The 16,428-nt window shown below is 35.5% G+C and overlaps 1 protein-coding gene across 11 annotated transcripts in view; it reads right to left on the bottom strand.

Moving 5' to 3' along the window:
• The window catches only part of Sycp1 (synaptonemal complex protein 1), a 116,066-nt gene extending 106,027 nt beyond the window's left edge, over positions 1–10,039 (bottom strand). For 8 of the 11 annotated variants that reach the window (XM_063255909.1, XM_063255918.1, XM_063255922.1 and 5 more), the window contains exons 1-8: positions 9,896–10,039; positions 9,275–9,400; positions 8,263–8,347; positions 8,041–8,084; positions 7,460–7,516; positions 5,980–6,144; positions 5,121–5,188; positions 4,156–4,229 (exon numbers count right to left, since the gene is read on the bottom strand). In XM_063255909.1, the coding sequence (XP_063111979.1) occupies positions 4,156–4,229; positions 5,121–5,188; positions 5,980–6,144; positions 7,460–7,516; positions 8,041–8,084; positions 8,263–8,347; positions 9,275–9,376 (595 nt within the window). In that variant the 5' untranslated portion in view covers positions 9,377–9,400; positions 9,896–10,039. Of the gene's footprint in view, positions 1–4,155; positions 4,230–5,120; positions 5,189–5,979; positions 6,145–7,459; positions 7,517–8,040; positions 8,085–8,262; positions 8,348–9,274; positions 9,401–9,807; positions 9,828–9,895 lie in introns of those variants that run through there. The other 3 variants (XM_063255910.1, XM_063255911.1, XM_063255942.1) reach the window with 3 other exon arrangements.
• Between the last annotated feature and the right edge of the window lie 6,389 nt (positions 10,040–16,428).

Raw genomic sequence — 16,428 nt, 5'->3', positions numbered from 1 at the left:
ATCTTTGAAAAAATATCACTTAAAAAAATTCCTTTCACACAACCCCAAAATATTTTCTCAAGAAGGTATCACCACCTAACATTTTTTTTCTTCACTTTTGGTCTATGTCCTACTGAATATATATTCCATAACAGTAGAAACTGTTCATTGCTGTTTTCCTTATCATCTAGAACATTTCCTTACACATACTAACACTAAAAAAAAAAGAAGAAAGGAAATTACAACAAAAAGACCTGTCAACAACTTAAGACAAGAATTTTTATGGTGCAATAATAAGGCAAATATTAAGAATTTTTTAAGTTATCTATATGTACATCAAGACATACATTGTTTAAGAGTTTACATCTAAAAACAACAGTAAAAGATTCTTCACACCTCTCCCACAACTCATCACAAACTTAAAGAGCTAAGTACAAAACAGGAAAAAACTAGCAGCCCATCTGCCTGGCACAATTTACTTTCTGCAAGATAGTTAATTTACTGTCCTCTATCTCAACCATTTGCTTTTCACCATTCATTTTCTCATAATAGGATAACAGAATGTATTGAAAAAGCTGGTGTTGGGGTGGTACATTCTGGAAGGTTTACATAATTCTAAAAAGCAAAATACTACAAGTAGGAGCCAAGAATAAAGAACCTAGTGATTGGGGGCTGGGGATTTAGCTCATCGGCATAAGCGCCTGCCTTGTAAGCAGGCAGTCGTGAGTTCGATCCCTGGTACCGATAAAAGGAAAAAGACAAAAAAAAAAAAAGAACCTAGTGATAGAAAATAATACCAGTAATAAAAGTTTCTAAACTGATTATGGTGGTAAATGCCTATAATCTTAAATATTGAGGAGGCTGAGGCAAGAACTTAGGCAAGTTAATAGACATTATCACAAACTAAAAACTAGAGATACAATTAAGGTTTTTTTAAGGTAAGGCTTTATTAATTCAGGATCAGCTTAGAGTGACACTGGCATAGTCAGGGACAATTATTATCTCATTACAGTTTACCTTTGGTACTCAGTTGAAGTACTAGTTTTCCAAGTAGGACATGTTCCAGCCCCAGTATTACAAAACAGAATTACTAAAAGCTAAATGACTAATATTTATTGAACACTTTGAACTGTTTTAAGCATTTTATATTTATTAGCTAATTTAATTCTCAAAACAAGATTAAGAGATATTTTAATAAACAATGACACCCTGATGTGGAGGAATGTGCACTTGGGAGGCTGAGGCAGGAGAATCACTCTGAATTTAAGGCCAGCCTTGGACTACATGTAAGTCCAGGTCCAGCCTACACTAGATAATGAGACCTGATCTCAAAAATAAATAAGTAAATAAACAATGACAGGGAGATTACATAATTTAGTTAATCAAGTAGAAATTTTGAAAGTTGAAATTTGAGCACAGACTAAATTTGAAGCCCAGGCTGTTACACAGTAAACTGTACCGTATGAATTAAGATGCTTAACTAAGAAATAATGTGTATATTAAAAAAGCAGGTAAGTAGAATTTCCCACTGGATCCTTGGCAGAAATAAAGTAGATCTTAATGTCAAATTAATGGCAAGCAAAGACTATTATTTTTTATAATCAGTTATTTTTTTCACCAAAAGAAAAAAATTCCCACTTTACAATTAAAAATCAAAACATACATAAAGTAACATCTTCTGTACACACATCACAACTTTATCAGAAGACTGAAGAGAAACTTGAGAATCCTACTATTTGAAAATAAACATTTAACCATTGGTAAGTACAGTCATGTGTCACTTAAAGACAAGGGTACACAATGAGAATCGTATCACTGTATGAACAGTATAGAATGTGCTTACATAAACCTCGATAGTATATAACCTACTACACACCTAAACTACTGAGCTACTGCTCCTAAATTACAAACCTGTTTGGCATAGCACTGCACTAAATACTATAAGCAATTGTAACACAATGATAAAAATTTGTGTATCTAAATATAGAAAAATGTAGGAAAAATACAGCATAAAAGATTACCTACATAGGGTATTTACCACGAATGGAGCTTAAAGGACTGGAACTTGCTAGGTAATTCAGTGAGTCAGTGAGTAAGTGGTTAAGTGTGGAGACTTAAGACATTAACTATTACTCTCTTCATAAAGACTGTTCACGTAGGCTATATGTTAAATTTACAAAAATATTCTCTCTCCAATAAGTTAGCTCACTATAACTCATTTAAACAGTGTTTTTAATTTTTGACTTTTATAATAACACTAAGCTTAAAACAAAATCAAATTGCATAACTCTACAAAAATACACCTTAACTTTTTTGTTCAAAACTAAGATGAAACATGCATATGTGATAAGCCTACACAGGATCAAGATTATGAATATCACTGTCTTACACTTCCACATCTTGTCCTCCTAAAGGTCTTCAGAAGCAATAACACACATAGAACTGTCATCTATAATAACAATGCCTTTTCTAGGTTGCCTCCTGAAAAACTTGCCTGAGGCTGTTTTACAATTCATTCTTTAAGTAGAAAGTGCATATTCATTATTGATTAGAAGTAAAGAAAAATAAATACATAAAGCAGGAACATAGTTGTTATCATCATCAGGTATTGTGTACTGAACATAATTTTATGTGCCATACTTTCACTCAACCGGCAGTGCAGGTTAATTTACACCAAAATTACCACAAATACATGAGTAAAGCATCTGCTGTATTATCAAACATTATATCATTAGGTGAGAAAAATCTTTCAGCTCCATTATAATCTTTGTTTTCATCAGTTCAGGAGTTGGAATCTTGGACCTAGCACATGCTAACAAAGCATTGTACCTTTTATTTATGTATGTATGTATGTATGTATGTATGTATTTAAAGAGAAAGGAAAAAAACATGGAGAAAAAAGGGTAAAACTAATACAGAACTACAGAAAAATAAACAGTAAGAAATCACCAGTTGATAAGTTACATATGGCATCTTAGAAATAGTTGTTCAGGTTACAAAATTAAAGTATGTAAAGTGACATTCAAATGGTGATTCTGCCAACAGTTCTGCTCAATGATCGAACAAAAACTTCGTAATATGGTTATCAGTCCTACACACTTGTTTATCTCAAAGAGGGTAAGATCAAACATATCAAAACAGGACAAAACAGTTCAAAAAGAAACAATTTAAAGAAATACAGATTTCAAAGCAAGTCCACTGGAAATCTTCACTGTCTTATCTTATTGTCTCTAGTTTTCTTCCAAATAGTTATCCCCATCTTCACACACATTAAATACATACCGCATATTACAGAACTAATCAAATCATTACAGAATGATGAAGGCTTTTTAGGTCTTCAAGATCTGACACTGGGGAAGACAATAATGACTACCATAGTGTCTCTCATTTTCTTCATAGCAGCCATCCTTATCCTTAGATAAGGATAAAGCATTGTACCTTTTAAGCTACATCCACAGCCACCATTACAATTTTATGAGACCAATGTAATATATAGAGTCCATTGTTGACCCAACCATCATTTAATAGTGTATGACTCCGTCATATTACCACATTCCTCCATCATATTATCTATAACAACTATGGCTATATGTTTTATTCTTGACTCAATTTCTGATTGTTCGCCATAGAAGAGAATGTTAAGTCTGAAACTTATACTTTACCTCAATAAGGATTAACCATAAATGCCAAGTGAAATACATGGCTTTTGCTTTCTTCATTTTTTTTTTTTATTTGAGACAGGGTCTCACTATGTAGTAGGCTGGCACTGAGCTCACTATATAGCCCAGGCTAACCTTGAACTTGAAGCAATTATCCTGCCTCAGACTCCAAAGTGCTGGGATTATAGGCATGCACCTCCAAACCCAATATCATTACCTTTTTTAAAAGCTTCCTGATAGTTTAAAACTTAAGGAACTAAGAATTTAGTTACTGCTTATAGAAAAAAACTGAGGCATATAAATCTTATTCAGTCAAAATTAATTACAAATAATCAAAAGACAGTATTTTTTTTTGTACTCCTGTCACTAAGTTAATGATAAATTGAGTCTGGGGATATAACTCAGGGGCATAAGCACCTGCCTGGCAAGTGAGAGACCATAAATGCAATCCCTGGTGTCAAAATAATAAAAATAATAACAAATTGATAAAATCATATAAAACAAGAAAGATACTTGCATTTCTTTGTCTTTTCCACAGATCTATTACATGATTCCTGGAGAACATTACATAAATGCCTTGTAGCATTATTCCTAAAATAAAGAAAACCATTTGTCTAAGTGTAATCTGATCTGAAAGTTAAATCATGTGCAAAAGTTATGAAATACAATTTTTTAATTTTTTAAGAAAAGTTTAAAGTTTTGCATTTTAAAAATTTTTAAATGTCTAAATGTATCACACACAAATGACTATACAAAATGGTAGACTGACTGTAAGTACTATTAGCAAAGATAATCTAGTAACTCCCTGTAAGCTAAAGTGATAACTCCTTAAGTTTCTACTCAAATTGCTATTCATAATTTTTTGAGAAATAACAGAATATAGGTTATTACACACAAATAATAAGACATGTTAGGCTTTTCATTTACTAAATGTCCAAAAGATTTTTTAGATGTCTAACCTTCAAAACAAAAATAAAGATAACTTATTATGTGAATAAGACCTTTAGCTGCCTTCTCAAACTACAGCAGCTAGACATCATTTTCCAACTTAAAATTTTTCTGTAGAAATGAATTTTTACACTGGAAAAAAACAGGAATTCTAAGCTCGAAACTAAGCTGAGTTCTATTTCACAAATGTTGTGCCTATGGCAATAGTGCAATGGAAAGGCAGACAATATATAAAAGCAATTATGGATATTAAGTTATCAAGTGTCTTTTTTGATACCGAATAAGGATTCTTTCGGATATTTTACATTTTAAAACGTTGTAAGTTACTGAACAGTGACCATCAACTTGCCAAATGCAAGAAATGCAGAATGGAAAAAAATTTAAAAAAAAAAAGAATGCAGAATGCATTATGTACTTTTTTCCACAGCCTTCATATAGAATTCCACTTACAATAAATATACTATAACACAAAAAGTAGTTAATAATTTTTTAAACTGTTTTAATAATTTGGAAAAAATTTTCTATATTACTTACTCTTTTATTAATTCTTTATTTTCTTGAATTTCTGCATCTAATTTCAAACTTACTCTTTCATTTTCAAACTAATTTATAAAACAAAAGAACAGTTCATCACTTTTTGCTTAGTAAAATAAACAAAAGTATAATCATTAAACATCTCTTTAATAACATACCATAGTAGCCTATAAGAATTCTTTTCTTTCTGTACAAAAGAAATTTTTTTTTGTCACAGATTATGTATTCCCATTAGAATATGGGTCTCACTTTCTGCAATCTAAAATAAAACTTGCTGATATACAAAAAACATTCAAGCTGGTGTGGAGCACACCTGTAATCCCACCACTCTGGAGATTGAGGCAGGGGGATCGTTGTGAATTCGAGACCAGCCTGGATTACAAAGTGAGCCAACCTGAACTGCTTAGTGAGACCTTGCTTCAAGAAAGACCAAAAAATAAAAAAGCACTCAACAATATACTAATGCAATATTATTTTCTTTTTTTTGAAGCAAATCTGTCTGATTTTCTCAACATTTTTATTTTGTGCTATAAATCAAAGCTAAAAAGCTTCAAAGTTTTACATATAAACATTCTAATAAAGGCAATTTAGATCAAATAAAATGGTAATAAGAATTAGTAAAAATTTACATCATCAATAAATCAGCATCATTAAATCAGGCCTTATCTAAATAATTTCCCTAATTTATATTATGCTTTGTAATCTTGTTTTCTGTGCTCATTACTCAAGTTAAACTGCAATTAGTATCAATGAAACTTTAAAAACCACTATCCCTCAAAAGTTCCCATTATAAAAACAAGTTAACACTATTTATGTTGAAATAATATTCTATTTACTATTATTCAAAATTTCATTATACCTGCAGCTCCTTAATAGCTTTGCGTAGTGCTTCAATGATCTTTCTATTTTCTTGCAACTTATTTTCCTTCTGCTTCAGTTCAGATTCTACAGTCACTTTCCACTTTTTAATCTTCTCAGCTTCCTTATATAGCTTTGAGTACATTCTGCTCATGGGCTCTGAATTCTGTTAAAACATCCTTGCAAATATCAGTTTATCAAAATATCCAAAATTATAACCCAACTACAGCTTCCCATGTACACATACTAATGGCAACCAACTGTCTCTTCAATTTACACTCTAATACCAAAATAAAAGCTACCTTAACTCTTTCAAATTGCTAAGGCAGAAAGATCTCAATGCCCTCTTTCACAACAGTTCAGTCACCACTCAAATTAAGAAATTAAATCAAAGACAAATTTTCATTAGTCAGAAGAGAAAAAACGTAATTCAACCTTGGATAAATTAGAATTCTAAGCAAAGTAAAGTTAAATTACTAAAGCAATACCAGTTATTTCACTAAAATTACTGACCACTTTATTAAATTATACTTTGGTGAATAAAATTAAATGACTGAAATGTACTTAATACGTTAGAAACATCTTAGACAATGAGACTCTGGCTGGGTAAAATCTAAAATAAATCACTCTCCAAAAAAACTTTATAAATCTTAAAAATAGTCTTGAAATGTTTTAATTAAAATTCTAAGGTTAACCTCAAGAACATGAAATTTTAAAAATGACAAAAATAACAGTGAATATAAGAAACAACCTTCATTGAGCTTGAAGTTTTGTTTAGATTTCTAGTCATTTTACTTACATCATACTGTAAAGGCCAGAGGAGGTTTTGTGTGTGTATGTGTGTGTGCGTTTGGGAGAGTTCAGTGTTAAATATCAAACCCAGGACCTTTTGCATGCTAGGCAAGTGCTCTACTACTAAAGCTCCGCCCTTCAGGCCTTTAAAAAAAAAAAAAAAAAAACTGATTTCTGCTTGCTAAGAGCTGTTTTTCAAAATACTTAACTGGTTCCTTATTTTTAAATTCTGATACAATAATCACAGCAATAAACATATAGTACTTTATAAGGCTACTGAATTTTCCTTCATTTAAAAGATATTAATACCTGTACCTACTATGAATATTTTTGTAACAAACATCAAAGGTACAGTATATCCTACAAATGCCTTACACAATAAATCTGCCAAATGATTCATCTATTAATTCAAAGATTGGCCTGATTCTCAGCCTTTTTACATACTGTATCCACTGCCTTATTCTTAATTTATATGATTTAAAATTAAACTGTTTTTTTTAAAAATGACTACTTTTATAACTCCGGAAAATACATAAGCCTAGTATTTCAGTGACATTAAAAGAAAAACAAAGCAAAAATAAGCCTTTAAAAGAATGTATTTGAAAACAATATTAATCCTTTTGTAACTTCAAAACCCATAAATAATAAATCATAAATAAATGATCGTACTCCAGTTATACAAATCTGACCTCAAAATCCGAGTCTCTTAGTCCTTCCTGATAGTGGCAACTGCCAGAATTATCAACCTAAAAAATGAGTATTTTTCTATTAAAAAATAAGTTTGAGAGTTCACAAATAATTGCAATTAAATACACAAGACTAGTAATTCAATAACCAGAGTTTTTCTTCTTCAAATAAGAGATCAATACCTGCTAATGAAACAGAAATCCTGACTTAACTGCAGCCACTTTGTTCAATAAAGCTGGCAGGCATTCTGTTCTCCACCACTGAATTCAGCTAAATATGATTTATTATCGAATTCAAACTTCTGTGAATGTGCTAAAAACAACTTGGTTACATGTAACTACGCTCAGCAACATACACCTATTGTATCATAGCCTTAAATCTAAGGCTTATCGCTCTCTTCTAACTTTTGTTTGCCACCCTATAAAAAAGACAAGCTCTCTGTAATCAACACCTCAGATTTAGGAGATTACTCCTCTGGGGCCTGCTAGTGTCAAAATTTCCTTTCTTCTTTTGAGCTCCTGGCTACTACTGACGCAATTATCTTGAAACACTAGAACTGTATCGTACACTCTGCTTAACTGACCTGCTCAAGCATAGGCAAACAGTTAACATTTCGTAAAGCAGGATCTGCAAGATAAAAGCAGTATTAAAAAGAGAAACAGTATTAAATATGCCAACATATTAGTTTTGTTAATTATGCATAGGTTTAATATCAAGACTATCAATACATAGATTGCTAATAACTGGCAATATTTATAATAAAATGATTCTGTGTAAACCAATATGTTATTTTTCAGGACCTTACCTGAATCAAGGTTTTCCCCATTTCTGGAGAGATGAGTTACTGCAAATGGAAAACCAAACTCATCTTCAATACATTTGTTGAACCTCTAGAAAAAGAAAAGACGTTCTTAAATATACTTTAACATCTAGCAATGTAATACACAAATACACAATACATATCTGCCTAAGTAGTAAATGTACTTATAAATTCTTTAACGCACAGTATTTAAAATTTCCGATAATTTTACAATGTAAACAAGGCAAAATTATTTTTACGGGTAAATAAAACTTAGCTAAAAATTACTTAACAAAAATAGCAATTTTAACCAGTAGTACAGGATACTACTTCAGTTTCATTATGCTTTTTCTTTATATATATATCGGTACCAGGGATCAAACTCAGGACTGCTTGCTTGCAAGGCAGGCACTTGTGCCTGCTGAGCTAAATCCCCAGCCCCTCATTATGGTTTTTCAACAGAAATGACGACTATTGAAAAACAATAAAATTACATAGGTTTGGCTTTAGTAACCATAAAACGTTTACTGCAGCTAATAAATTTGAAATTTAGCACTCAGGCTGAGGCAGGATGATCACTTTGCCTTCGAGGTCAATGTGGCCTACACATGCAAGTTCAAGGCCAGCCTGCACTATACAAGATCACCGTCTCAAAAAACTTTTTTGAAATTAACTGTATCATTCTCCTTTCAATATAAAGTAGCACATGAGAAATCTGTAAAATAATTTAATAGCAAAAGCTTTGTCCCAACTGAGCAACTTGGTATAATTCCTGTCTCAACGCCATTTCTACTGTGTAAATTTTCTCTCTTTAACTTGCCCACCAGGAAGTTCAAAGCAAAACCTGAAACACTGCCATACTGATTACTACTTGTAGGTAAGCACTTGGCCAGAGTCCCAATTTTCCTCGGAAATTTTCCGAATTTAAATCTTACCCACACATGCAGACCATTTAAATGAGCTAAGCAAGCTCCCCGAAGCCAAGCGTGGTCACGCCCCGGCCCTCCCGCGAGTCTACCTGGAGGAAGTCGGCCGCGCTCTGTGGCTTCCCCGCCTGCGACCCCTGGCTGCTGCTTAGCCGCGGCGGCAGGAACAGCGCCAAGGGCTTCTGCTTCTCCATCTTCTCCTTCCCGGATGGAACTCTCTATTGCCCGGGGAGGGAGAAGGCGAGCCCCATTACTTCGTTGGAAAAGTTTATTCTCTGCTCAAAGGCGCCACCCGCGCCCAGCACTGTCGGCGGAGGAAACCCGCCGCGAGGCCATGGCTGCCTCAGCCCTCCGCCCTGTCCACCTCAGCCCTCCGCCCTCCCCGCCGTCCACCGCCGCCCCACACCCGCGAGACCCCCGAACCCGACCCCAGAGCCGCCCTAAAAGAAAGCCCGCGCCTCCTCCGCCCCGTCGGATCCCGCCCGTCGCCTGAGGGAACCGAGGGAACCCTGCACGCTCCAGAACTACCGCCGCCAAAGTGAAGGCGGCAGGAGCCAGAGCGTGGCCCGGCTCCTCAGCTTTAGGTTCCACCCTCAGGAAAAGAATTTGAGACTCCTGTCCTTACGCCTGAAAAGTTCGCAGGTGGACACCATGGGCCTACTGCCCACGTGAACTGCGTTTATGAGGCAGCGGAAAGAACCGAGAGCTCCCACCTCAGAACCCGCGCATAGCCAGGCGGAACGCTTCTTGGCAGGAGGCACGTGCCTGGGTCCTAACGGCTAAATAACGGTCGGTAGGCAGCGTGAGCTCGCGCGCAGGACCTATGTCTCGCGAGACTTAGCTCTCCCTGCCCCCAACGATTCTGTTTTTCCTCAGAGTTCTTTAGTTTTATTGTTGTCCAAAAAATAACAAAACAAAACAGAAATAGCCAAGAAAACCCGTCAGGCGTAAGGTAGATGAGCTGGAAAAAATAAAAAGACTATTTCTGCCTCCTAAGCACTCACAATCTTAGGTAGGTAACAGGTGTGCACTTACAGTGTTGCATAATCCTTTAATGATGGTTTTTACAGAATCACAGGCGCAAGTGGCACGGAAGGTGGCTTGGGAAGAAATGAGAGTTTGCGGGTGCTGTTTGCCTCTCACAGTTTCGCGGAATAGAGTGAACAGTGTTGGCTGGGCAAACAAAAGGGAAAGGATAGCTTTGAATGCGTGGGCAAAAGCACTGGAGTTGTGAAAGAGATTGGTAGGAGTCTAAGAACTGTAGTGTGTTTGAGAATCAATGGAGAAAACAAGAGTTGAGACTGCAGACACTAAGAACAGATATGGCGGCCCTGTGCAGAAGGATTTGGATTTTAGATTGTATCTCTTAGTCTTCAAGAGATTTTGAGCAGAAAGCGTGGCACGGTTACATTCAGAAGAAAATTTGTTAGCCTGAAGAATGGTTTGTTAGCATGAAGAATATGAGCCAAGAGTTAGACAATTTGGGAGGCGGTGTTTTGTTTGCTTTTTGTTATTGTTTGAGATAGGGTTTCATTAAGTTGCTCAGGTTGACCTTACATCAAGATCCTCCTGCCTCATCCTCCCCAGTGCTAGAATTACAGGCACTGCCACAGCCGCCAGTTTCTGGGAGACAGTTTTAACCGTATAGGTGAGATGAAAGGAAAGCTATGTCTGAGCAGGAGAAGAGCTGTCAACTGGAAAAGATATGAAAGAAGTAAAATGACTGGAAATCCTTAGTGTTTTAATAAGTAGAAAATGAAAGAGAGAAGTCAAAGATGACTGCTTGGTTTCAGGCTTGGGTAACTAGATAGGTTATCCTGGTGTTAACTACTTAAGTTTTAACAATAAAGTAATGAGTTCTGTGTTTTCTAACTTTCTCCAAGTAGCACAATTTAATTGATGCTTTTCTAAAGGATGTTAATAGTACTTTTAAAAATCCACTTTGTTTTGCATAAATTATCCAATGTCATAGTTTCTGCCAAAATCATAACATTTTTGTACTGGAATTGATGATCCAGTTCATTTTACTTCATTTTACATTTTAAGAAAATTGGTTTACCAATACAAAAAAAAAAAAGAGTAAGTGAAATGAACAGGCGCTTCACAGAAGAAGTACAAATGAGCAATGAATATATGAAGAAATGCTCAACATCACTGACCCCCAGAGAAATGCAAATTAAACCAACACTGAGATTTCATCTTACCCTAGAAAGGATGGCTATCATCAAGAAATCAAACAATGCTGGTGAGGCTGTGGGAAAGGGAAAGCTTTCACATTGTTGGTGGAATGTAAACTAGCACAACCTTTATGGAAATCCTCAAAAAATCTAGAGATTTCTCAAAAAAATCAAACTAAAATTAGAAATTCCATGCAATCCAGCTATTGTCTTTCTGTGTATCTTCCTGAAGAAGCTAAAGACATCACATTACAGCCATACATGTACACCTATGTTTATAGCAGCACAATTCATAGAAGCTATTTCTTGGAAGTAGTCTATATGTTCATCAACAGATGAAACATCAAAAAAATGTATTATATAATACACAATAGCCAGCTACTCTGTCATATAGAAAGATATACTGTGTCTGAGTCATTTATAGGAAATGTATGCACCTTGAGACAATAATCTTATGTGAAATAAATTAGACACATGAGCTTAAATATCACATGGTATCTTCTATGTGAGAAAACCAAAGCACAGATAAACAGCAAAATAAAACATAATAAGAAGTAGGGAGGCAGATCTTTCTCAAAGGGCAAGATGATCAAGAGATACAGGAAAAGGCAAGGGAGAGGAAGGAAATGGCTTGAAAAAAGGAATTAAACTGAGTTGTGTATACATACGAACTCTACACAAGGAACGTAAACATTATGTGTTGCAAACATGTACAAACAGGAAGGAATGAAGAGTTGGATGGAGGGAGTGGGAGGGAAGAGGAAAGGAATTGATATGTTTTGTACATGTATCAATTTCTCCCAAGGAATGTAAACATTATGTGCTACAGAAATGAACTAATAGCAGAGGGAAATATAAGAATTTCTGACAAAAAAAAATCCTGGTGTTCTAAAAAAAAAAGACATTCCTGAAAAACGACACCATATAAGGTACACTTGGGAGAAATGATTGATACAACTAGTTAAGGTTTTTGAAGTTGAGGGTAGAAATTTACTGTGACAGTATTGGCCAAGCATGGTGGCACAAATCTGTTATTCAAGCACTTGAGAGGCTGAGGCAGGAAGATGGTAAGTTTGAGGCCAGCCAGGGACTGCATAGTAAGTTCTATGCCCATCTGAACTGTATATCAAGACCCTGTCTCAAAATAAATAAACTAAAGTGAGACTAATTGTCAACTTTTAAAAAATAACAGTTTTGGGTAAGTTTGCACAATAGTAAAAAAATCCCCATATACTTCATTTTAATATTTTTGGAGTTTTAAAAAATTTATTGTTGTTATATTTCTTGTTCTCATTTCACAAAACAAATATAAAGGCACAAATAAATCTGGAATCAGACGGAAAAGTATCTGTAATTCATTGCATTTTCTCTTTTTCTTGAAGACAATCATGCCAAAAAGATGAGTGTGTCCCGTTGTAGATCTTACAGTTATCTATATTAAAATTATACCATTACTCAATGTATGGAAAGTGGCTTCTCATGTTGTTTTCATCCTCTTTGTCCTTAAATCAAGGAAGGAGAGCAGTATGGCTTGTATCTAGATGTCCCCCCAAAGCTTCATGCAGTCATAATAGGACTTTTTGGAGGTGGATGAGCCTAGGGTGTGTGCTGCTGGGATCAAAGACATAATGCTGGGATTGACTCATGATGTGATGCTAGGATTAAGATTGCACACCACCTCCCAACCCCCACTGTGAGTGCTACTCAGAGTGAGTAGCCTGGATAAACTATAAGGGACAGAAAGAGTGTTAATTCTTGTTGCTTGTAGCTTGCTGCTTTTGCCGCCTTCTGCCTGCTGTGAATTGTTTTGTTTCTTCTGGGATGCCCCTTTGCCATGCTATACTGTCTTGGAACCAGTCAACTGTGGACTGAAACCTCTACAAACTGCGAGCTAAATAAACCTTTCTTCCTTTAACTGAGGAATTTTATCCCAGCAATGTGAAAAGTACCCAAGACAGAGATGCAAATAGAGTCCAAAGTCATGCTTGGTTTGCCTCCAGGCTGGCTCACAAGATGTCATCAGATGGGATCTGAGGAGTTAGCCTAAAAAAAGTGGTAACCTGAAGTCAGCCCTCTGAGTAGTAATGAAAAGAATTTCAGGGCTCATAGAAGCATTTTACTGGGCAGAATTAAAATGCACTCAAAGAAAATAGAGTATGAGCTTTCAAAAGAGAGTGCCCCTAATGTTATAATAACTTAAAGGCACAGGATTTCATTTACTTGATAAAGCAATCATTCAAAATAAATTGCCATCATAGAATCTCTCACTTTTATGTATCTCACACAAAGTTTATTTTAACATATGAATATCCTATTCCTATAAAGACTAAAATATTATATCAAGTTCAGGTATTAAGAACTTCATTGTTCTTACCAAAGATGTTGAAAAGATTTCAAAATATTTTCTATATGAAAAGAAAAACATGCTAATTTCCCAGTATACATGAAAATAACTTTTAAATTTATTATTTTAATTTTTCAACATCTTATGTTACAAATTTCAATTTATGAAAGATCTCTTTTTTTAATACACTAAGGTAAGGTAAAATTTTAACAAAAGTTGTCTTAGTTACTTATTAATTATCACTGAAACAAAATAGCTAATGCCCAAAGTTGAGAAAGCAAAGGTTTATTTCTCACAGTTTTTGGAGGTTTTAGTCTATACTTGGTTGGCTCCAAGGCAGGGTGGCATGGCAGGACTGCAGTTTATGGTGGCTGCAAACAGCAAGTTGGAAAACCCGCAAAAGAGATGCATGTTCTTCTTGCCATTACATTGTATGTTGACTCCACCCCTAGATGGATGTAGCACAGATACCATCAATCCAAACACTAGCCAATGAGCAAATCACAAATGCACAATGCAAACGCATGAGGCATGGGAGCCACAGACATAAACCATGACATTCTACCCCAGGCCCCAGGACTCATGTACATCTTTTATATAAAAGATATTTAGTCTATCTCTAAGAGTTGTTAAAGTCCTAACAGTTTTAGCATTGCTGAAAAGTCTAAGCTTTAAGTCTCCTCTAAGATCTATGGCAAACTCTTAACTGTAACCCCCTGTATAAAGCAACAAGGTTAAACATTTTTGAAATGCAAAGGCACAAGATAAACATTATCATTCTAAAAGTTATAAACAGGGGAATATAAAACATTAGAAACAAAGCCAGTCCAACATCTAGTAGAGTAAACATTAAGTCTTGAAGTTTTACACTCAGCATTTGAAGCAGTTTGGTTATAAGCTTTAAAAGGCTTGGGTGATTTTACCCCCACAGCACTTTTAGGGATTTTAGCTTTTGTAGCTTTTTTTTTAAACCCTCCCTGCTCGTTTTTTGTAGCTTTTTTTTTTTTTTTTTTTTTTTTTTGGATGATCTACAGTTTTGGCTTTTTTAAATTTTGGGGGTTTCTACTGTATCTTTGGCTTTACCCTTATATCTTTATAAATTACCCTCTCAGGGGCTCACTGGTTGGCCTCTAAGGCCCTTTGTAATCGAGGTGGAAGCCGTCTTACCCTTAGAATTTGTGCATTTTCTTTGCACCTAAAATCGGTGGCATGTGGATCATGTGGATGCCACCAAGGTCTGCTGTCAGCTGGAGCAGCAACCAGGCTTTTTTTTTTTTTTTTTTTTTAGCTGTAAGGGGTTAGTGGTTTGGATCACTGGGCTCTGTTTACGTGATTGTGAGGAAAAGCTTTTTTATGTTGTCACCATTTTGGAACCTCATGTGGCCTCCATCACCATTTTGGAGCATAGTGCTCTGTAGCTTTTTTCTCTGAGCAAATTTTTTTACTTTTGCAGGTTTGAGGCTACAAAGCATAGTGACTTTATGCTTCTTGGGATGCCCCATGGCCATCTTTTTTTTATCTCTCTGGGGTTTTTTTAGCAATCTAAGTTTCTGCTCTTATCTTTTTAATCTATGGCTTTACTGGTTTGTTTTTGTTTTTGTTTTTGTTTTGGCCAAAATCACAACATTGTAAATTATCCTACTGGGCTCTTAGCTCTTGATTTGCAATATAAAGCTGGCTAAAAGCCAACAATAGCCATGCCACAGCCTCAACATTTGACTGCCTTTAAATATCCTTTGCCAGATTAATCAGTCTATTGCCCTTAGTCTCAGTCTCAGGCAGAGTCTCTGGGCATGAGCAAAATGCAGACAAACTTTCTGCCAAGCCATAACACACATCGTGGGAAGTCCAACAACCAATGCAGTCATTTTTTCTAGCAAAAAGCCTGGTCTTTACCATGAAGCTTTTTATTAGCCAGGCTGTTTGCCGGCAAGAGAGACACACCTTCTTCCTGCCATTACATTATGTTGGCTCCACCCCTATAACACTGACACCATCAATCCAAGCACTAGACAATAAACCAATCACAAATACACAATGCAAACACATGACGCCTGGGGGCCCCTGACATAAATCATGACAAAACTCTGTCCTTTAATAATTCATAAAATATTCTGGTAAGAATAGGTTTTAAAATATTAGCTCCTTATACTATCAGTTTGGCCTTAATTAATGAAGAGCACAAATTGCCATATTCTAATTACAATTGTTTCTACTAGCTAGCCTTTTTTATGTCTATAAATTACTAACATAAGTGAAATAAGTAGGGTTTCTCCAGGTAGCAACTATTGTAGTTTCTTTTGAAAGAATAACACAAAAATAAATAGCCATTGCTTCCCCCACCCTTTTTTGTATCAGGGATCAAACTCGTGACCTCATGCTTGCCAGGCAGATGCTTATTATGCTGAGCTAAATTCCCAGTCCCTAACCATTGCTTCTTGTGCATCCAATCTTAAAAAGAATCCTGTATGTCCATTTAATGATTGTCCTATGGATAGGATTTTTGGTGTGGTAAAAGAGAGAATATAAAGTAAAAATGGCTTTTATTCTAAGGACACAGAGAGAAACTACCTGACTACCAGGGGTCTGACTTTCTCTGCTGGACACGTGGTATGGAGGGCATATATGTAGCTTTTGACTGGGGTGGTGCCTAAAGTTGGCATTGCTGATGTGCGAATAGCTAATTGGAACTCTCTTTGTGCAACAGGTAAGTTGCCTAGGGCGG

This window comes from Cavia porcellus, unplaced genomic scaffold, assembly GCF_034190915.1.
Source record: "Cavia porcellus strain 051 isolate PalLab524CR breed Dunkin Hartley unplaced genomic scaffold, mCavPor4.1 scaffold_1, whole genome shotgun sequence".
In the NCBI taxonomy this organism is placed as follows: Eukaryota; Metazoa; Chordata; class Mammalia; order Rodentia; family Caviidae; genus Cavia; species Cavia porcellus.
The sequence above is the reverse complement of the archived record's forward strand: the minus strand, read 5'-3'. Positions and strand labels throughout refer to the sequence as shown.